Here is a 24,071-nt window from a genome sequence, read left to right as displayed (position 1 = left end):
ATGTCTTAGTGCAGTGATTGATAACAGAGCTTAGTTCTTAAACATCGAATGAGCATCAAATTGAACAGCAATTTTGTTTTTAAGTGTTCAGATGCGTTAAGGGTACTTTGTGTAGTTGATCAAGTGCTCTTCAGTGTTCTGCAGTAAGGAGAATTGAACATTAATGAGTATAAAGAACTTGGTCAACCTTTAAGGCTCTCTTCAAACATCTAATTACAGAATCAATGAGTCCAATAATAACAAAACATATCTTTGAAATGTTTTGAACCATCAAAATAAACATTCAAAAGGCTTCAGGGAAAAAAAACTCCTTCTACAAACTCAACTACAAGCGTCTTTTATATAGCAAGAAAAAGCATCCATACTGTAAACACACTTATTCCTGTATAAACAAATAGGCACTGAAAAATGAAGACTTCAAAAGAAGGCTAAAGTTATTAAAAGTTCATAAAACAGTCAAACAAACTTAAAAGTCCCCTTCACAACTACGTAAACAATCCCTATAAAGCTAGGTCCATTATTGGGTCAAAAATTCAACCAAGCAGTAATTGTGAAATTCTACTGCCTGGAGTGGCAACAAAGGCTCTAAAGCTAAATACATTGAAACCTTTGAAGACGACTGAACTGATAGCCAACTGATTTACCAGATCACTGATTTTGTTTGATAGATTGACCATCTATTCATCTGACCCCCTATTTAAAATGAGTGAGGAATCCACAACTTAATTTAAGAACGTCTGGACTGTTATCTTGTGCTGTGCTTAATAAATCCAAATGCTTTCTTTCAGCCAGACATGAAATATAATTAAAGTAGTAAAATCATTTCAAAGTTTTAAATGAATCTTCTTGCTAGTATTTGATTTTCAGGATTTTAGCCTTTGACAAACTAAAACTGCATCATAAATAATATGCATATCATTTCAGACATCTAAGGAATGTGCTTGTAATATGGTTAATCCAACATTCATTATGCTTTCCACCCCCAATTTCTTTGTTTTTTGTACAAAATACAGTGTTGGGAAAATAGGAAAAAATGTCTCCATAGGTTATTGCCAATTAGATTCATCAATACACAATCCTATTATTTATCCTCATTCAAGTATGTTAACTAATCTGTAGACACTAACATGAAATGCTAGGGGTGCAATATTAGCAATTTGGATGCTAAAGCTCCCCACTATTTTCCATTTACAATGGTTATTCAGCAGAATCTACTCCATAGAGCTAAGAAGTTACAGTGGCAGAGTGCTATTATGAGGTACAGCTTGTCTGTAAAGTTAGAATGTGACCAGTTTTGTATCTGGCTCTTTGACCACTTTGGGAGAGGATGATGGAGAAAAGAGGATCAAGACTAAGTTGGGCATTATAAAGCTAACAATGGGTCTATTTATCGTGCTACCTGGACATTACTCTCATTTGTAGGCGGTAAGAATTTTCTGTTTTCATTTCAAACTCCTACATGAAACTTCCTTTCATTTAAAAAGAAAATTCTCAAATTTCCCTATTTTCCCATGTTTTTGTTTGCACAAACTAACCAGGCCTTTTTTTTCCATACTTAATGTCTTCACAGTATCTTGTAATTTTTTTCTAGTAATCCTCTATCTAATAATTCGCAAATTATTCAGGCTATTAACTTCTATCAATGTCATTTGATTAAGTGTTGCTTTCTCTCCCTTCCTTCATAATTTCTTACTCTGAAATGTTCATTACTCGTTAGGTTTAGAACTTTAATGAAAGATATACATTTGAAACATTACCCTCACTTTTCTTGCTGACTGTTTGGTTGATGCTCCAATGTTCCTTTCTCATACAATATGATCAGTAACTCAAGTCTCAAACAAAGGAAACCAAAAATTACCTGATTCAATAGTGTAAGTCACTTCTGCATTTTGGCCTTTATCTTTATCCAGTGCAGTAACTTGAAGCACTGCTGAGTCAATTGCAGCAGATTCATACACATGACCAGTATAGGAGGTACTCGTAAACCATGGTGCATGGTCATTGGTGTCTTCAACATTAATAATGACTCTCACATAATTGCGTTTGACAGGTACATCTTGATCTCGGACCTTGGGAAGGAATGAATAATGTACACTGTCACAAAAACAATTTGTTGACAATCTAATGGCTATCCCCATCTGCTTCCTCCTTAAAACTAGAATGGTGAGAAAATAAGATTGTAAATGAGCAGTCCAGCTTCTTGATAGCTTCCTACCTATCTTTGCACATCAGAAAATTTCTCTTCATTCAATTTACTGATATACCACGAGCTCTCCTTGCCAAGAAAGGATCCTCCATGAGTCACCGAAGGAGCACCAAACATTTCATTATCATCCCAATGGAATCAAGGATCAGCACAGATACTGTGTTGGAGAACAGTGAATTGGCCCAAGTATGTGGATTGGCCCCATTGAGCTGCTGTGGGCCTGTATTAATAAGGAGTTTTACTGAACACCTTCAGTGGAACAATTCGATCTGAATAGTATGGATAATTCTGATACTCAAATGTGTACTACATCTCTCAAAATTCCTGGTTGTTACCTGCAGTGTAGTCTGTCTATGCATAAGTGGGCACACAACTTCATTTCCTAATGAAGGGCTTATGCCCAAAACACCAACTCTCCTGCTCCTTGGATGCCTGAACTGCTGTGCTTTTCCAATGCCACACTTTTCAACTTTGACTCTCCAGCATCTGCAATCCTCACTTTCTCCGATACAACATCATTTGAAATGGAAACCTTCACTTACACGCATAGGTCACAGGTACATTAGGAGCATTTCATCTACATGTCGCTGCACAGTCTCAACTCTTAAGGTGCAGTCAAGATTGTAACAGTTGTCTAGTTCAGTGAAACTATCATTCCAAAAAGCATTACAAAATCATAAGTCTAGGGCACATGAATAAAGTGACAAGTTCCAGATGTGGAGACATTTTCCAGTTTCTGCCATATTCTACTCTGACAAGATTCAAACTAGTCCTTCAACCTTCTCTTTATAATCAAACTTAATTGGTGAAAGATGGTTTTAAAAAGTCAGGAAGAGTATATACTCATAAAACCATTGAAATAATTGCCTGTGATAATAGCCAAAACGTGTCAAGAAGATATATTTTCTTCAAAGAGTATCACACTCACCATAACAGTAAGAATGTGCTGGTGCTTCATCTCATGATCCAGCTTTTCAGCTGTAAAGAGATTCCCAGTGGAAGGATCCAGCCTAAATTTCTTCAGACTGCTTGGATCTGTGCTGCTTTGAAGGATGTAAATCAACTTATTCTTCTCATCCTTATCCGTGGCACTAACTTGCAAAATTTTAGATTCAGGAATTGTGTCTTCTGGGATATTTACTTCATATTTTGGTTTTGAAAATTCCGGGCGATGGTCATTTGTATCAATTATTTTAATATATACCTGAAATGAGTAAAACTTTAAAGTTGAGACCTGTAATTCACTTATGTTTCTTTACCATAGCAAAACACAACTGCCCATTCAAATGACCAGTTTTTAAAACCACTTCAAGTTTATGATTCAGCAAGACTGAGTTAAAATATTGCATGCATTACAATGTGAGTTACTGAAACTGAGGGCAGAACAGACTATTTCCCTCACTGGAGGTGGCAAAGGAGAGCATAAGTGGCAAGTTGTTCTGGAGATCTTTGCTTCTTCTTGCCTCCTCCTCAATTAAGTCCACTCGGGACTTTTCCAACTCATCAGCAATTAAGGTCTTTAAGTGATCAATTAAAGGGCAGTTAAAGGCCTACACGTCGCTGTCCCAATTTCTGGTCTTCCTAACAGATGAGAAAAGTGACTGAGTTCATGACTGATATGACAGGGATCTGAACAGGGCAACCTACCTTCCAGATTTGGGTGGTGGCGTTCATTTGCCCTCAACACCCATCTCGGAGAAGCTAAAGAAAATCACTTCAAAATTAAGCCTGACTGATGGATTTTACGATCTAGAATCTGCCAGCTATTGATTGGCTTAGAACTTCTGGTGAGACCTGTGACTGGTCATGAAGCTCGCTGGAAAGCTGTTAACAAGCTGATTAGGTCACTATCTGGGGAGCTTTCTCAGTGGTAGGGGCAGCAACAAGTTGTCGCTGAACTCAGGCTCCCACATTTGGACTAAAGAATGAAACACTTTTTAAAAATTTAGATACAGAGAGATTTATTTTTTAAATTATAAATGAGCTTGGATGAACAGTTGTGGAGCATGAGTTAAACCTAATATCTTCTGATTATAGCCTACAAACTAAAATATAAATGATTTATAATTAGCACCTAACAGTCTCTATTTTAAGTATCTTCCACTCTTCTCCCTCTGTCATCCAAATTAACACCACTTGATGCATTCTTAAGTACTTAAACCATTAATAAGCTATGCATGTCGTCAAGAGTCTAAAATACTTTACTTTGAAACTTCCTATATTCCAAACATTTGGACAACTTCAGATAATACAGTATGGTTATCATGACTTTCATTCCACTGACTCCTACTGCTGAGGTCAGATGTGATACTGACTGCATTGATTCATTTGTTTAAAAAAACTCATCTATCCAAGCATTCAGAAATAGGAATGGAAAGTTAAGTAGCACAATGACATCATATATGACTTATCTCCAATTATTTCATTTATGAAGTATGCGAGGAATGCTCGTTTGAACAACATTTACCAGCTTTCTAAATCTGTATCATTCTATTGTGGTTGTCATACTTCATGACACCAATGCTAACTGATGCTTACTGATTAAGGATACTTAAGGCTCTACTAATTCACAGCAATAACAAACCAATTCCCTTCAAAACCTGGAATATTACACATGATACTCTTCCACATTTCAATGCATTTATGCGCATGATTGTGTCAAATATTGGCACACAATGACATATTTAACAGGACAATCTAATAGCGAGGGAAGCAATTTGTCTTGTACAAATATACACTGCATATCAGCATCTATAACATTTCAATTTACCAGGCTGCTCAGCAGGTGCCAAGACACTGTGCTAGCTGCAATTACCAGAAGGGAACCAGAACATCAGTACTTGAGTTTCAGAGTGAGAGAACGAGTGTGAAAATGATTGGGGAACATCTATATTTGTTAGAACAAAAATGGCTAATTATCCTTAGAGTATATGAAAAGGTTTCCTGGATAGTGAGCTCTTGGGGAAACATTTTTACTCCAGAGTTTGAAAAGCTGGATGTGATCAAGAATTTTAAATTACTCCTCCAATGACCTCCTGTTCAGGTTCCTAATGTCCACCATTTATCAATAACAGTTCAAGCAAACCCTGAAATCCATACATTATGTGCATTATGCTGCAGACTTAGAAATATATAATTCGCTCAGGTCACCAGGTCAAAGACTTGGAACGCTGTCTCTAACAGCTTTGTGGGTACACCTACACTAAATGGAATGCAATGGTTCAAGGAGGAGGCAGCTCACCATCACTTTCTCACAGCTAACTAGGAATGGGCAATAAGCGTGAGCCCAGCTAACAACACACACACACATCCTAAATGCAAATATAAAAAGGAAACAGTCTCTGGAAATGTTGAGGTCTCTTGCTGCACACTTCAATGTTGACATTCCTAAGTCGATAGTACAGCATCTTGGTACACTCTTATCTGCAAGTACCTGGTAAGGGGTAGCACAATTGATTGTCAAGATGAAATAAACAAACAGGTGACCTTCAGCTTTAGTCTCTAGAAATAATGAGTATTCAATGACTAGCTGTTTCTTCAGAAAGAAGATGGCTGAGGGAAAATGCAGAAAAGTTTCCCTCACACCATGGCAAGACAGCAGAATACTACCATTACAGACCATTGAGGTGAAGGTAAACAACCTTTTAGTCTACGAATGTGAATGTTTCTACTCATGATTATTTCAAAGATATTCATCAAAAATTTCAGTGCTGGTGTTGAAGCTGAATTATATTTAGTACTGTAGTAACTTCTGATCATAAATATTTCCAGTTCCATTTCTGCATGTAGATATAGGGTATTGTACTTTCCAAGTTATTTTATATGCAATTTTCTCCAATGTCTCACCTCATAGTCAACTAATGACTTGGAACTTCAGTGATTTTTTAAGAAATGTACTTCCACTCACTCCAGACTATGCCCAGATGATAAAAAAAAAACTGCACAACTTGGCACAAAATCAGTGTACATTTAAAAAAAAACTATGGTAGTTTTTATATCTAGCTAAATGAAGACTTCCAAATTGCAGGCAACATTCAAAATTATAAACTGCATCAAAATGAGAAATTGCATACTATCAATAATTTTTAAACTAAAATCTTCTGAATGAACATTGTTGAAAAACAGGGAACATTAATTTTCCACCAGAAAGCAGTTCAACATTGAGTATGTTATGAAACTATAAACTAATAACTTCAAAATGAAATCTGTGTTTTGCAAGGCTGAGAGCAGAAATAAAAACTGAAGCCAATTGTTTCCCCTGAATCTAAACCCTTTATCAGAAATTCAATTACCTGAGTGCGGATGGACATTGTTCCATCTGTTGCTTCCACTGTCAAGTTGTAATTTGATTTCTGTTCTGCATCAAGTGGTCTCGCAACAATGATGGTTCCACTACCTTTGTCCACATCAAATCGGCTGTCATAATTGCCACCTGGTTTTAAGAATATGGAAAGGCAAATATAACAAAAGGAAACAGATTCTGCTCTGCTATCCGATTGCATGCAAATAGAAAATTGGTCTTGCTTCACTGGACATGCAAAAACAGAAAAGGAATGTTCCGAGCCTTATAGAATGGGGACTTCAATAGGAAAAATAAAACTTCTTTTTATATAATATGGATGTTTAGAGAACTGGAAAATGCTTAGTTTAAACAATGGTTCAACAGGCTCCAACTCTCACAACCTCCCAACCTCAAAACATATTCACCATTTATCTTTGCTGGGTCCAAATTCTTGAATTCCCAATCACACAAACTGCCATAAGGCAGTTCACAATACATCAGAGCAATTACAGATGGGAAATAAACATGATTGATACCCATTTCCCATCACCAATTTTTAATAAAAAATTATTAAATTGTCAAAACTGAATGAGGAAAGACAGTATATATTTTGAAATTTATTAATTAAAAAGGGACCAAGTAGTCTTTCTGATTTTCATTCTCTCACAAAAACAAAAATTAAATAACATTTTTTTAAAATATCAAATTCATTTGCATTTTATCAGAATTTGGAAATTTGTCTTTCAAAATTTGAAGAAAATTTCAATTCATTCACAAAATCAAATTATTAACTATGATAGACAACAGCTATTTATCCCTCTCACAAATTACTGATGAACCATTGGAAATTGCGCAGCAAACACAGAAGCATGGCAAAATCTGCCTCCACATTGCAAAATTACAACGGTGAGCAAAGCATCAAGTTCAATTATGGGCTTTTGGGACAGATGACTCTCTTCTGGTAAAACCTTTAACAGATATATCAAATGATAGAAAAAGCAACTGATGAAGAAATCTCATGTTACCATAAAATATTAAGCTGCAAAGTATTCTAGATATTAGCAATTTCAATTGCTGAGTGAAAAAAAGCGACTCTTTCAGTAGGAATTCAGTTAGTTTGACAAAACTGTGACAAAAGGTTGGCACACATCAAAATGGGTATTTGCATTCCAAATGTTTACATATGTATTTCAATCCCCAATGCTGGCATAGGTAGTTCCAATATTAAGTGTTGAAATTAAATGCATGCTTCATGAATTACAATTTGTGAACAACTAGTATAAGCTATGAGGGTCTAAAGTTGCTTAATGGACTAACATATAATTTTCCAGTCTTATTCAGAGACTATAAAGAAACTTGAAACAGGCTCAAATAGAGAATTCATTCATCTTAAGTTAATTTTTGTTATATCATTTGTGTCAACATGTAAATTTACATCTTTGACCATCCATTTCTGATTTCAGAGGTTGTTTGCAGAGTTTTGCAAGCTATCCACGAAACTAAATATTCAACATCCTTGACAGAAACCAATTTGGAGTGCACAAAATCATTTCTGAACTAAATCAGAAAATATTCATTCAATAACTGCTCATTATAACAAGCCTGAAACAACTAGCTCAAAGTGTGAAAGAAAGTCATGCTTGCTACTTATGTAATACGAGAATAGCACTCCTACAATAAAACACATTTCAAGACCTGCTTGTCATAAAATGAAGGGACTTTCTAACTGAGATATGCATGTTAATACACTCCAGCACTCTTAGGGAATTGATGTGCAACATCAGATAAGAGTTTTAATGAGCCCGCCTGGCATGTTCTGCTAGTCAATCAGATTATGATCGGTATTGAGCTTTGGATCAATCAAATGCTTTGGCTCCACATCCCTCAATACGCTCACATAATAAAAATGTCAACCTGAATAATAAAAATGTCAACTGAGCCAATGCTCAGATTGTGAGAGCAAAGAGTTCATTTGTGAGGAAACACTGTTTAGCTTTCTTTGACATTATGGCTTCTGTTGCATCCCCTCACTAGAAAGATTATTCTTTATATCCTATTGAATTCTTTTATCATTTGAAGATGCTAGTTTGATCACCCCTCAAGCATTTCAATTCAAAATCTGAGACAAAACAAATGGTATTTTGAAAATTAGTTGTGAAGTTTGTGAATGGGATTTACTGAAGTATGTTCAATTAATAAGTATAGGAATATAACAGTCTTAAATTTAAAACATTGGTATTAATTATTAATTACCGTTTATTACATAACTCTTGGTATTGGCTAGGCAGGAATCAGTGGGAGTTCCAAATCCTCAAAAGAATTTGTATTGAACTGTAGAAAACTTTGGTATGATTGCTTTATGCTGAATAAGTTCATTTTAGCCTTTCCAATGTCAATACTTTGTCTCTCTCTGGTAAATATATTCATGAGTCTATAAGTACGTACATTTCCCTTAATTAATTGCTAATTTTCAAGATTGGCTACTCTCTAACACTCTGTTTTTAAGACAACTGAAGACAGAAATTCCAAATCATAACCAACCAAAATTTTTATAACTCTAGCTTTCACTAGAAATATTTCCTACCATCCACTCTTAAAAGCAAAAAGGTAGCTGGTTATTTCAATCATTGGCAGATAGCATTTAAATAGCAGCATGTTGTATATCTATTCCGACTTTAGCACAAGGTAGACTTTAGCACATTTTGGAAGATGAAGTGACATAAACAAACTTTGTAGTGCTGTAAAATATACTGTTTATAGTTCCCAATCACATTGCTACTAATTTTTTGGCAAATATATTAGTGGGAATTGGTTCAATTCAAAATTCTTATACATTATGGTGAACCTCAAAGCGAACATTAAGATCATCAGCAACCAAAACAAACTTAGTTTGCAAATTTATTAATAACTTCACTCTTAAAGGCCATGGAGATATGGCATTCTAAGTATCTAATTAAAATGCTGAAACCACAGAGTAGCCCAACTTTAATTGCTTCAGAAGTTTTAAAATTTAAACTCTAAACTGAATTATAGAACTTAAAATATCTGACCAATCCAACACCACAGAAGTGGTATGGCACAGAATGAGGCCATTCAGGCCTTCATGCCTGAACCAGCTCATTATATGGGCATCATAATCTAATGCTAACCTCCTGACCTTTCCCATACCCTTGCATATTACTTTACCTGAATAATATCCAATGCCCTCTTGAATGCCTCAGTTGAATACCAAGCTTCCAAATAAAGTTCCATTAACTTTACTCAGTATCAAGTCTTCTTCACCTTTGCTTCATTTGCACAATACTTCAAATCTTATATTCTTATTCTTGCTCCTTTACAAGCTGGAAAAATTTCTCCCTAACTGCTCTATCCAGCCCACTGATGATTTTGAAAACCTCAATTAAATCTCAGCCTTCTTCTCTCCAATGAGAACAGTCCCAACTTCAAGTTTTCCTCATAATTAAGTTCCACATCCAAAGGACCATTCTTGCAAACCGGTTCCACATTCTGTCCAATACATTCACATTCTTCACATAATATGGTACCTAGAGCTGTACACAACATTCCAGTTGAGGTCTGACCTCTTTTCTCTTGCATTCTGTGCACCTTTTAATAAAATCAATGATGCTGTATGATTCGATTAGATTAGATTCCCTACAGTGTGAAAACAGGCCCTTCGGCCCAAAAGGTCCACACTGACTCTCCGAAGAGTAATTCACCCAGACCCATTTCCCTCTGACTAATGCACCTAACACTCTGGGCAATTTAGCATGGCCAATTCACCTGACCTGCATATCTTTGGATTGTGGGAGGAAACCGGAGCACCGGAAGGAAACCAACACAGACACTGGGAGAATGTGCAAACTCCACACAGACAGTCGCCTGATGCTGAAATCGAACCTGGGTCCCTGGCGCTGAGAGGCAGCAGTAGTATTCTTTAAAACTATTCTTTCTATCCAGTTTCAGTGACCTGTGCACACATACACCCAAATACCTCTGCTCCTACACTCTGCTTAGAACTGTACTCTCAATTTTCTATTATCTTTCAATGTTCTTCTCATGAAAATGCATCACCTCACATAATTAAATGCTTTAAACATAATTTATTTTTATTTGTTAATTATTTTGAACTGAAACATTGCATATATATGGAACCAATGTAATCTAAATTGAGCTGAGAAAGAAAACAAACTGTGCCTCATAACTAAGTTTGTCATTGTATTATATAAAAATGTTGGTTTGCTCTCATTTTGTGTCCAACTTTTTCTCTTTTTAGGAAACAGAAGTGTTGGAAGGATTAATAAATTGATCATTTTTAATATTTAAATACATTGGAATTGAGGACATGAAAGCAGTTTTGCAAAAAATGAATTAACAAATTAGATTAAAGGACATATCAATGGAGAAAACAGCGGCAGACACTGAAGAGGATATTTTTGAAACATTGAATGGATACATTCTAACAAGAAAAGTCCCATCATTTGTCGCAAACTAGAAATGTTATAGAATATTAAACTAAAAGGAAAAACATTATAGTGCAAAAATGTGGCAGGTCAGAAGATTGAACAGTATATTTAAAAAAAAACAGCAAGCAGAAACCAAAGGAAGGAACATCACAATCACCACAGTAATAGTATAGTGCGGAATTGTTGAAGCTGCAGACTGACAAGTCAAAATCATAGAGGTCTTGAGTTCTGAGGACTTTGTCTTAAGAACTTGAAAGAAATGGTTGGTGAGATAGTTTGTTTTTTTTTAAATTCCCTACAGTGTGGAAACAGGCCAGTTGATTCAATGGTTTTACTTTTCCCAAACTCTCTTGATTGGGGAGGGTTCTACTAGGTTGGAGGTTAGAAAATGCAACTCCTTTGTTCAAAAAAAATAGAAAGAAAGAAAATATGGGACAGTTAGCTTAACAACAGTCATAGGGAAAATGTTAGAATTATTAAAGAAGCTATAACAGAACTTTGGTACAAGTTCAACACAATCAGGGCCAGCCAACATGGTTTTGTGAAAGGGAAATCTTGTTTGACCAATGTGTTGGGAGTTGAGGTGGTAACATGTTGTAAATAAAAGGGATCCACTGGATTCATTGCACTAAGATTACCAAAAGACATTTGGTACGGTGTAACAAAGGTTATTTTAGTAAGTAAAAGCTCATGGTGTACCGAATAGCACACTGGCATGGATAGAAAATTGGCTGGCCAATAAGCAGACAACAAGCACAAAGGAGTCCTTCTTGACAAGGTGGGGACAAGGTATAATGATTGATGTGCACAGCTAACTTTGTTAGGATCTCAACTGCTCATACACTATATGAAATTGTTTTAGGTGAAACCAAACGTGCTGGTGACACAAACATTTGTAGAAAAGAAAGTTGTGAGGAAGATTTAAAGAGGCTAATAAAATGCATAGCTTGGTAAAGGCAGCATCTGTGGAGAGAGCAAGCTAACATTTTAAGTCTAGATGCGTCTCTATCAGAGCTATCTGACCCGCTGTGATTTCCAGCATTTTTTGTTTCCAGTAAAGATTACAACACCTGCACTAACTTACTCTGAGATTGGTAAAGACAAATGTGCAAGAATGTGAAAAGTGAAGTATAATGTGCAAAAATGTAAAAATGTTCATTTTAGCAGAAGGGAAATGAAAGAATCATTACCTAAATAAAGAAAGACAAGCTCTGAATGCAATGGAATCTGGAAGTCCTCTTGTGATTCATGCATAAGATTAGTTTGCAGGAACAGCAAAGAAAGCTAATGTAATGTTCTCATTTATTGTGAGGTAAACTGAATACGGCAGTAGGGAAGTTACACTTCAGTTACACAGGCAGTAGTGAGATTGAATCTGCTGGACTGTGCTCAGTATTGGCTTACCTTATTTAAGGATGTAAATGGATTGGAAGCCAGTTCAAAGACTTACAGTCCCAAAATATAGAGCAAGAGCAAGAAACAGAATTAATGTTTTGAGTCCAGTATGAAAAACATGAAGACTCACACTGGATTTGAAACACAAACTCTCTTTCTCTCTCTACCTTAAGGTTCTCCAGCACTTTCAGTTTTTATTTCAGATCTCCAGTGTCTGCAATACTTTGCTTTTATAGGGAATAAGATAATTGTTTTGAAGAAAGATTGGACAGATTAAACTTGTATCCACTGGACTTTAGAAGAGTAAAAGGTAACTTGACTGAAACATACAATATCCTGAGTTGTCCTCATATGCTACACGTGGAGAGAATATCTTCTCTTATGAAAAAAAACCTTGAATTAGGGGTCAAAGGTTGACCATTTAAAGCAGTGCACAGGGTCATGAGCCTTTGGAACACTGCATCAAAAGGTGATGGAAGCAGAATCCTTGAATACTTTTAAAACAGAGACAGCTCAATTTTTGTAAAGCAAGGGGCGAATGGTAATCAAGAATTAGTATAACTTCAAAACTGTATTCCCAATTAGATAGCCATAACCTGATTGAATAGAGAAGCAGATTCAATGGCAGATTCATCTGCTCTCAGTTCTTCAGGTTTTTTTTAGATTAAATTCCCTACAGTATGGAAACAGGCCCTTCGGTCCAATAAGTCCACACCGACCCTCCAAAGAGCAACCCACCCAGACCCATTTCCCCTACATTCACTCCTGACTAATGCACCTAACACTGTGGGCAATTTAGCATGACCAATTCACCTAACCTGCACATCTTTGGGCTGTTGGAGGAAACCGGAGCGCCCGGAGGAAACCCACGCAGACACAGGGGTGTGTGCGCAAACTCCACACAGACAGTCTGCCCAAGGCTAGAATCGAACCTGGACCCCTGGCACTGTGAGGCAGCAGTGCTAACCACTGAGCCACGTGCCACCCCCGTTGCATGTTCAACCTAGACTATGATATGCAGATAAAAGTCAGTCTTCACTTTCAAGTTTTATGTTCTGCTTTGATGTATGCATTTCGAATAGGTGTTCCTCTGTTCACATTTATACCATAAATCTGTGCAAGTGTGTTGTAATTGCTCCTGTTCATGAGCGAGTGCAGCTGCACACAACAGAGAAGGAAGGAAGAAATTACAGTAAGTGTGTATAGAGACACTCTCCATCATAGATAGTGAACAATGAAATACAAAAATACATTACAGATAATATGCATAGATGCAGGTTTTTCTTGAATATATAGACAGATTCATACATAGACTTAGCAAAAGAGAACAATGGTGTTTAACGTAAAAGCTGCAGCTTATGTAATCACTGGTAATACAAAAAGGCTTAACTTGCTAATCTTTCTTATACGAACACAAGTTGCTTAGACAACATTTTTGGCTTAGTCATTTGTAATATTCATAATTTTCACTGTTAAAAGTAATGAATAGTTCTCATAACATGGTACCAAAGTATAATTATGAGATGTCAGCAGATACCTTCTGCTGTACAGTTCAGGTCACAAGCCATCTGAAAGATACAAAACATTTCTGTCGCTTGTTTGTCACCTTACAGAGCCAGAAACAGTCGAAGACAGAAAAGGCAGCAAGGATAGAAAAGAAAAGAAATTAGATTAGTTCATGAGAGTCCAGTTAAAAGGTGAGATACACAACAAAAGAAATCCATTTGAAGGCTAATTTTGTAATCCAACAGTCCTGATGGGCAGCAGAATTCACAGACAATGCGTTCCATGATTTTTTTGTTGTTCTTTAAGAGGAATAAATTAAAAATCTTAGGCTGCACACCTGTGCCTTCCCTTACAATGCTACTTCCTGCTGGGAGTGTCAGATTTCAGATTCACTGTTTTCCAATTTTTACTCAATTTACATGAACATATTTCTACTAAGAAGGCTAATCCCTTGGTGAAACATAAATCCTTTTTTTCAGAATTGTTGATTAAAAAGACAGTTAGATATAATTAAATTCTAAAAATAAATAGATGCAATCTTAATTTCTTTTTCTATTCCCTGGTCTTGGGTATTTTGATGTTACTAAACAAGTTAGTTATCTGGTAGAGGAAGATCTCCAAAGGATGAATTAAATTACTCATATGTATTAGAAATTTTGATTGTCCAAATATATAATTTGCTTAAGCATAGAATTCAAAAAATATTAAATAATCAAAGGGGCAAAAAAACTACACACAATTATCATTAAAGAAACTGTATTTGGGAAACTAATAGGACTAAAGGCTGATAAGCCCCTAGGATCTGGTGGGTTGCAGCCTAGGACTTTAAAGGAAGTAGCTACAGAGGTAGGGAATGCACGGATCTCTTCAAAGAGTCCTTAGAATGTGGAAAAGTCCTCAATGATTGGAAAATTGCCAAAGTAACACACTAATCCAAAAAGGGAAGGGAAACAAATAAAGACTAACTGCAGGCCAGTTAATTTGACAAATATCACATGGAAGGTGCAGGTATATATTATAAATTATGCAACAGCAGAAGATTTAGAAATACTTATGATCAAGCAGAGTCAATGTGGCTTCATGAAGGGGTAGCATCGTGTCTCAGTGGTTAGCACTGCTGCCTCACAGCACTAGGGATTGCGTTTGATTCCACCCTCAGGAGACACTCTGCATGGAGTTCGCACATTCTCTCAGTGTCTGCGTGGGTTTCCTCCCACAATCCAAGGATGTGCAGGTTTCATGGATTGCCCATGCTAAACAGCCATAGCGTCCAGGGATGTGCAAGCTAGGTGGATTAGCCTATGGGGATAGGGTGGGGTATGGGTCTGGATGGGATGCTCTTCATAAGGTCAGCATGGACTTAATGGGTCAAAGAGCTTGCTTTCACACTGTCAGGATTCTCTGATTCTATAATATGTTGCTTTACAATGTTATTGCAATTCTTCGAGGATAGACAAGAGGGATGCGGCATGTGCAATATAGTTGGATTTCCAAAAGGCATTCAATAAGGCATCACACACAAGTCTGCGTGATAAGAACCCATGGCATTGGGGGTAGCATGCCAGCATGAACAGGAGATTGGCTAATTAATTGAAGACAGAGTTAGGATAACAGGTACCTTTTCAGGATAGTAACCTGTAACTAGTGGGCGGCACGGTGGCACAATGGTTAGCACTGCTGCCTCACAGCGCCAGAGACCCGGGTTCAGTTCCCGCCTCAGGCGACTGACTGTGTGGAGTTTGCACATTCTCCCCGTGTCTGCGTGGGTTTCCTCCGGGTGATCCGGTTTCCTCCCACAGTCCAAAGATGTGCAGGTCAGGTGAATTGACCATGCTAAATTGCCCGTAGTGTTAGGTAAGGTGTAGATGTAGGGGTATGGGTGGATTGCGCTTCGGCGGGGCGGTGTGGACTTGTTGGGCCGAAGGGCCTGTTTCCACACTGTAAGTAATCTAATCTAGTGGGAGTGACATAATGTTCACAACTATTTACACTGTACATTGTGGTTTGCAATGAGGGAAGTGAATGTACAATTTCCACATCTGTAGATGACACAAAAATAGTGTTGAGGAGGAAGAACAAAGGAGATGAATAATTTTTAAATGGACAAAGATTGCAAAGAACTGCACTCAAGGATTTTGGGGTCCTTGTTAATAATTAAGAAAGCTAGCTCAGTAAATGGAGCGCTTGCCTTTACTTCAAAACGAACAGAATATAAAAATGGGAAATTTTGCTAAAATTGCATAAGGCACCAGTCAGATCACACCTTGAATAGTGTGAATAGATTTGTTCCCTTTATATACTGGCACTGGAGGCAGTCCAGAGAAGGCTTATCAAGCTGATCTGGAGTATGGATGGATTTTCCAATGAGAGACTGAGCCTCTACTCATTGCAGTAAGAGTAGAGGATTATGATATCACAAGCATGAGAAGAACAAGAGGAGACCTCATTGAAACATACAAGATTCTTAGGAGGCTTGACAGGATGGATGCTGAAAGGATATTTTCCTGTGTAGGAGTGTCTAGATCAAAAGGCATAATCCCCAAGAAAAAAGGGTCAACCAGTTGGAATAGAGGAGGGATTTCCTCTCTCCACGGGTAGAGTGTCCACAGAATTCTTTAACACACTGGTATCAAGGCTGGGTTAAGTGTATTCTTTACTGAGTTAGAAAAATTTTTAATCAGTAAGAGTCGTCATGGGGGAAAAAAAAAATGCAGGAAAGTGCAGTTGAGGATTTTCGTATCAGCCATGATCTCTTTAAATGGCAGAGTAGATTCCAGTGGGCAGAATGGCCCAGTTCTACTCCTACATCTTAAGTACTTCTGTTGTCAGTATTATGAATTCAATTCAATATCACATTGAATTTAAAAGTAAAAAGGTAAATTCAGTAAATTATATGTACATCCTGCAAATTATCTTTGTAAATCTGTAATTTGGGTCTGATGCATGGGGATGTTTGTTGTTTGAGATATTTAAGTATTCACTTCCCAATTTAAGCATTTTTATGCATTGACTAACCTATTAATAATCAGTGATTCCAGCAGGGAGAAGATATTCTTCAGTTTAAAGATAAAGCAAAGTAGTGGCACCATTTGTTTATGGATACTCAATGTAGATGCAGGGACCAGGGTGGGTCAAGGTCTCATGGGCTAAAATGGTTGATCTTGTTCAGAAAGTAGCTAAGACATTATAGAAAGCCTCTGTGCCTCTTGATTTGGGGAGTAAACATAAATCAAGTTTTCTGCTCTTGATTAACATCCAGTGAATTTTGTGGAGGTGCCAGGAGGACACATTGCTAGTAAAATCAACACTTGTTGCTCTGCCATAAAGATAGAGATTTAAAGATACTTTAGGGACATTTAAGCGACTCTTGGATAGGCACATGGAAGACAGTAAATTAAAGAGTATGTAGGTTATATTGATCTTAGAGTAGAATAAAAGGTTGGCACAACATCAAGGGCCAAAGGACCTGTACATTTTGTGCTGTAATATTCTATGTTCTATCCCTAATTGCCCTATGATCTGAATGGCTTGCTACACCATATCAAAGGTAGTTATAACAGTTAATCACATTGCTATGGATCTGGAGCAACAAAAAAAATGACAAATGACTAAAAATGGCATAATGCATTGCCTAAAGGAAATTAGTGAACAAAGTTTTCTTTGCCATTATTAATAGGTTTTGATCACCATTAGCAAGGCTAGTTTTATTTTCCAGATTTGTTAACGGAATTCATATTCTGTAAATCAGTAGGATGGGATTTGAATCCTGGCCATCCGATGACAGGATCAGTGTCATCATCTTGCCCCATGCAATTTTATCAAATTTGGAGAGAATTTCATGACACAGGGCTCGCTTGATTTCCACTATCCACTCAATGTTAAAAGTTGAGAATGAGTTTGAAGACAATTTACTATCAATGAATTAAACTTGCTCAATAGCCAGAGGGGAGCTGACATATTCAAATGTAAAGGAGCAGGGACAAAAATGACAAGCAGCAAGACAAGTTAAAAGACAGCTGTACCCAAGAGAACAAAACTAAACATTTCAAAGTAGCCAATTCAGTAAGGTCTTTGTTTTGGAAATCATTATGACTCAACTATTCAGAAAGCCCCACATTTCTTACCAATAATGTCAAACCAGAGGGTAGTTCTGACAGGTTCAACAGCAATAACTCCAACCATGTGAGTAACTGGATCACTCTCCATGACACTAAAGGAAAATGAAGGTTCTTCAAAATGCCATGGCACAGTCGATGGCTTGGGTTTCACAATCCATTCAATATGCAGCCGAGTTGTAGACGATTTCTGAGGGCGACCATTATCCACAGCTTTTATCTGTTAAAAAAAACAATTATTTTAACTTTAAACCACAATGCATATCACCAAAAAGGAACCATCATTGTATGATCGTTTATCAATATGTAGCAAAGTCATTTTTTGATCTGTCCAAGCATCCATACAACTCTTAAGTAATGAACATGCACCCACAGTCACTTGAATTGTGTTGTAGATCCATAAAGGAACCTGAATTTAGTCTCAAAGGCTGGTTATTCTCACATGGTTTACTCTATACGGCCTACTTAATTTTTAAAAAATATAACTCATAGTGACACATTATATTAGATACTACAGTGTTTCAGTGTTGTTTTGAGGTATCCGACTTTGTAAACAAAGAATATTGCACAACATCCGCAGGCTACTACATGGACTAAGACAACTATGTCAGTTATGGTCTTAAGGGGTGGTCATCACTTTTAACATCTTTTTGCAACTGGTCCCAGACCTAGGCAAGCACCACACATGGTTTCAAGTCAAGGCCTAGGACAGAACTAATATTTTTCCATAGTGATGGGAAAAGAACCAGAACTCCAAGGTACAATAACCATTTATAGATGCCGGATCTTTTGTGAACAGAGCAAGTGTTTCCTTTAAGCACATGAGAAAGTCAGGAAGAAACCCACCATGTATTCCTTTCACTAGTCACAATGAAGTTGACAATGGGAGGTTTTTTACCAGTAATTAAGATGAAAATATGCAGCTGCCAACCTGCTAAAATTAATAGAGGGCCTGCCCTTGGGCAATTATCAATACATGGAGTATCAATGTTCCAGTACTCCACCCAGAAAATATCCACATTTTTCCAGTTGGAATTACATTGCTGCTGTATTTGGAAAGGACAAAATGTGCTCTTTATCTGCAGCTAAAACAGGATTTAAATTCCTTTTGGCATATGATTGCATGAAGCCTCTTCTCCCTGGTTAGTTTAGCTGAGTCAGCCTGGGTCAGCTGCATTCAGGAAAATGAATTCCGGCAATCATCCACGAGCTGCAAAAACAGTTAAGCAATCTACCAGGATGTAGAGCCAAAACTAGTACTCTTCCCAACTACAAGTTAAAGGAACTCAGATAGTCATCCAGCTTTTCCCGAAGCTGTGGTCAGCCTATTCCCACTACTCTAAGGTCATTTATCCCTAGGATTACTGGAACATGGCCTGCAATACCCAACTCAAACAAGATTCCTGTCCCAACCCATCTATTTGAGGGCTGTTGCAACTTAGCTGTACCTCAAGCTCCCACTCCTCTTAGCTGACTGATTATTATTGCCAGTTCCACTAAGCTGGGGGAGCCATGGTTTTCACTACTAAAGTGCAGGGCAAGAAATTTGTAAAACAATTTGGAAATAAGTGGACATACCTGAATTTCAGAGTTTACACATTACAACTGAATTTATAAACACACATGCACTCACCGTAAGAATATCATATTCTCCAGCTGCAGATAACTTCTTAGATGAGACAACACCAGTTTTAGGCTCAATGAAGAACTTGCCCTGGTCATCACCCTCTTCAATGCTGTAAGATATTTCTGCATTTGGACCCTCATCTTTATCAGCTGCGATGACTCGAAAGATGGGCTCCCGTTTAACTGATTTCTCTCGTTCTGGTTTTATTCGCTCTGGAAGTTTAATTTTATAGAACTTCTGCAAGAATTGAGGTTTGTTGTCATTTTCATCCAAAACCTTTACTATAACTCTGGTAATGGTAGATTTTGGGACACTGCCATTGTCGGTAATTGTCACCTATTAAAAGCGGCAATAAAACGAAAGCATTATTAGTATTGGTATTTTAAAACACCCAGTTTAACATCAAAATTAGTTTTCTCATTGAATGGAAAAATGTTCAGAGAATCCAAATGAAATGTACTTATTGCTAGAGCAAATACTAAACTTAAAATAAGAGAAATGTTTTATCAGTTTGGGACAAGTAATTTCACAGAGCAAGTTTGAAGGGCCAAATAGCCTACACCGGCTCCTGTTTTCTGTATTTCCATGCTCTACAGCAGGGATCAGAATTCTCAATGGAAGGAAAAATAAACAACAGTCACAGCATAAATATCCATATTTGATTTTGAGCATGTTAAAAGGTTTTAATGGATTTAAATCTATTTAAAGACAGGATATCTCACATAAGGAATTAAAACATATACACGAAAGGATTAGATTCAACGATCTCAGTGATCCCAAGCAAGCTGATCCAATCAAACCTACACCAAGACTGAAAGTGAGATGGCGTTGAGCTGTCTCTGCAATTCTCTTTGAATTATCCACAGCATTAAACTGTTCACAGATCAGTGTATATTGACAGGTATGCTCATAACACACAAGGAATGTTTATGTAAAAAGCATCGACATCAGAAATTCTTGATGGTGCTGTAATGGCTACATATGACTGAATGGAGTAAAGACATTTTGACACCGTGCTTGAAGTGGATGCCATTGCCGTTGACAATGCATTAGGGAGTTCATTCTAACATTTTATTCAGGGACAATGAACAAGTGTGATTAGTTCTAACTAGGATAATGAGCGATTTGGGGAAGTGGGAAGAGATTTGAATTTGATGGCATCAGCACATTTTTCCTCACATTGCTGTAAACCTCCTGCTCCTTGCCTTAAATTTATTACCACTGGTCATTGTACCCTCCAGCAAGGAGAAAGATTTCTTCCTGTACACTCTGTCTATGCCTCTTATGATTTTATACATCATATCCCACACCCCCCACCCTCTCAGTCTCCAATGCTCCCAGTCTACCCAACCTGTCTTCATAAACTACCCAGCCCAGGCAACATCCAAGTATTTCTCCTCTGTACCTTCTCCAGTACAATCACATCTGTCCTAGAATGTGGATTCCAGAATTGCACACAACTCTGCTCTTAAGTTCTATATTTCAGCTAACAAAGGCAAGTGTCCCATATATTGCCTGAACAATTTTATCTAGCCATCAGTGAACTTAAGGGATTGGTAGACATGCACACCAAGTATCATCTTTTCCTTTGTGCTTCCCAGGGTCATACCATTCATCACGTATTCCCTTGCCTTGTTGATGTTGCCCAAGAGCATCGCCTCATAGTTATCCAGATTGAATCCACATGGCACTGATCAACCCATCTACATCCTCCTTCAATCGAAGGCTATCATCCTCATTATTTAACACTTCACCAATTTTCAGATCTTGGAACTTAATGATCAACCCTCCTACATTCAAGTCTAAACCGTTTATATAAACCACAAACAGCAACCGTCTACACTGATCCCTGCAGAACCTCACTGCAGCTTCAAATATCACCCTCCACTTTCTGCCACTCTGGATTCAATTCGCCATATTTCCTTAGATTCCATAGGTTTTACCTTCGCTATTAAGCCTTAAATGATGAATGTTCCCTTCGAAGTTTTACAGCCATAGAGATATACAGCACGGAAACAGACCCTTCGGTCCAACTCATCTATGCAGACCAGACATCCCAACTCAATCTAGTCCCACCTGCCAGCACCCAGCCCATATCCCTTAAAACTCTTCCAATTCATATACTCATCCAGATGCCTTTTAAATGTTGCACTTGTACTGGCCACCACCACTTCCTGAGTGAAAAATTGCCCCTTATGTCTCTTTTATATCTTTCCCCTCTCACTCTAAACCTATGGCCTCTAAGTTCTGGAATCCCCCACCCCAGGGAAAAGACCTTGTCTATTTATCCTGTCCATACCCCTCATGATTTTATAAACCTCTATAAGGTCACCCCACAGCCTCCGGCACTCCAGGAAAAACAGCCTCAGCCTATTCAACCTCTCCCTATAGGTCAAATCCTCAAACACTGGCAACATCCTTGTAAATCTTTTCTGAACACTCAAGTTTCACAACATCTTTCCAATAGGAAGGAAATCAGAATTGCATGCAATTTTCCAACAGTGGCCGAACCGATGTCCTGTAGAGCCGCAACATGACACCCCAACTCCTGTACTCAATATTTTGACCAATAAAGGAAAGCATACCAAACGCCTTCTTCACTATCCTATCTACCTGCGACTCCACTTTCAACAAGCTATAAACCTGCACTCCAAAGTCTATTTGTTCAGCAACACTCCCTAGGACCTTACCATTAATTGTTTAAGGCCTGCAAAGGTTTGCTTTCCCAAAATGCAGCAGCTCACATTTATCTGAATTAAACTGCATCTGCCACTTCTCAGCCCATGGGCCATCTGATCAAGATCCCGTTGTAATCTGAGATAATCTTCTTTGCTGTCCTTTTACACCTCCAATGTTGGTGTCATCAGCAAACTTACTAACTATACCTCTTATGCTTGCACCCAAATCATTTGTATAAATGACAAAAAGTAGTGGACCCAGCACCGATCCTTGTGGCACTCCACTGGTCACAGAGCTCCAGTCTGAAAAACAACCCTCCACCACCACCCTCTGTCATCTACCTTTGAGCCAGTTCTGTATCCAAATGGAGACAGTTTTCCCTGTATTTCATGAGATCTAACCTTGCTAATCAGTCTCCCATGGGGAACCTTGTTGAATGCCTTACTGAAGTCCATATAGATCACATCTACCGCTCTGCCCTCATCAATCCTTTTTGTTACTTCTTCAAAAAACTCAATCATCAAGTTTGTGAGACATGATCTCCCTCACACAAAGCCATGTTGACTATCCCTAATCAGTCCTTGCTTTTCCAAATACATGTACATCCTGTTCTTGTTGTATAGGCTCCATTTTTCAGTGGGCAGTGACTTTAAATGTTTTGTGCAGTCACACAATCCGTGTTGCTTATCGTAGAAGTGGCTCCACACAGAAACTCTCTTCAGCTGAACAGGAATATTCCTTGCAAGGCGTGGATGAGCTTTAATGCTCTCCACAAATAATGATACCCGATAAGCCTGATCCTCCACAACCCTTTCCAGGAGCTGCCTTCACTACTTCTTTGAATAAGAAAGCTGCGTCTTGGCTGAAATCCATGAGATTTATCCCAGACCACCAGTGTGCTACTTGTCAGCACCTCAACGGCACAGGGATATTGAGGAGGTTGGGCAGACTCCCTCTCCCCTGATGCTCACCACAATGCCCCAGCACTTGCAGTCTGAGGGAAAAAGAGCGGCGCCTTTTTTATTAGGGTAGGAATAATTGCACTGTGTATAAACTGAAGCTCATACTTGAGAAAGCATACATGATTTTCCCTTCAGTAAGATCAGCAAAGGCTGGATTTCACCTACTGTCGTTGGATTGTTCATATCAAAAGGCAGCTGCTTTGGCCATCTGCTAGCATCTCAGACTATAAAACAAGCATGTTGGATCTTACTACATACCAGTGACTGAAACGACTGAACTCTAAATTGCAACATAAGTGTGTAATAATTAAATGGTATTGGATATACATTTTTTTCCTATTTCAATTAAATTTATTGAAATACTTTAAAATCGAAGAACTGTAACTTACACCATCTGTTTGGACTGCAAGTGAAAGAGGAGAAATAGTGACTTTTTAAAATAAATCAAAACTCTTTCTTCAAAGCAGCAAATTATCTTGGTATTATTTTCTACCCGAAGGAAGACTGAAATCACATCGATAAGCATCTGAGGTTACATTAACATTTTAGGCCGACACTCTATACATGTACTGATGTCAGCTGTCTACCCAAAATGTCATCTCTTTTCAGGGCCTGATGGATCTACATTTTCTGCTTTCTTAGCAAACAAAATAAAAGTAACCATGAATTGTGCTTTCATAGAATCCCTACAGTGTGGAAACAGGCCCTTCAGCCCAACAAGTCCACACCGACCCTCCGAAGGAGTATCCCACCAAGCACACTCCCAATTACTCTACATTTACCCCGACTAATTCATCTAACCGGTACATTTTTGACTTGTGGGAGGAAACCGG

The 24,071-nt window shown here is 37.8% G+C and overlaps 1 protein-coding gene across 6 annotated transcripts in view; it reads right to left on the bottom strand.

Annotated features, from left to right (window-relative positions):
• Positions 1-24,071, bottom strand: part of fat1a (FAT atypical cadherin 1a) — a 204,062-nt gene that overhangs the window by 72,955 nt on the left and 107,036 nt on the right. For all 6 annotated transcript variants that reach the window (XM_072570435.1, XM_072570445.1, XM_072570416.1 and 3 more), the window contains 5 exons: positions 19,604-19,933; positions 17,980-18,190; positions 6,499-6,638; positions 3,135-3,410; positions 1,859-2,069 (listed from right to left, as the gene is read on the bottom strand). In XM_072570435.1, coding sequence (XP_072426536.1) covers positions 1,859-2,069; positions 3,135-3,410; positions 6,499-6,638; positions 17,980-18,190; positions 19,604-19,933 — 1,168 coding nt within the window. The remainder of the gene's footprint in view (positions 1-1,858; positions 2,070-3,134; positions 3,411-6,498; positions 6,639-17,979; positions 18,191-19,603; positions 19,934-24,071) is intronic.

Source organism: Chiloscyllium punctatum, chromosome 1 (genome assembly GCF_047496795.1).
Source record: "Chiloscyllium punctatum isolate Juve2018m chromosome 1, sChiPun1.3, whole genome shotgun sequence".
In the NCBI taxonomy this organism is placed as follows: Eukaryota; Metazoa; Chordata; class Chondrichthyes; order Orectolobiformes; family Hemiscylliidae; genus Chiloscyllium; species Chiloscyllium punctatum.
The sequence above is the reverse complement of the archived record's forward strand: the minus strand, read 5'-3'. Positions and strand labels throughout refer to the sequence as shown.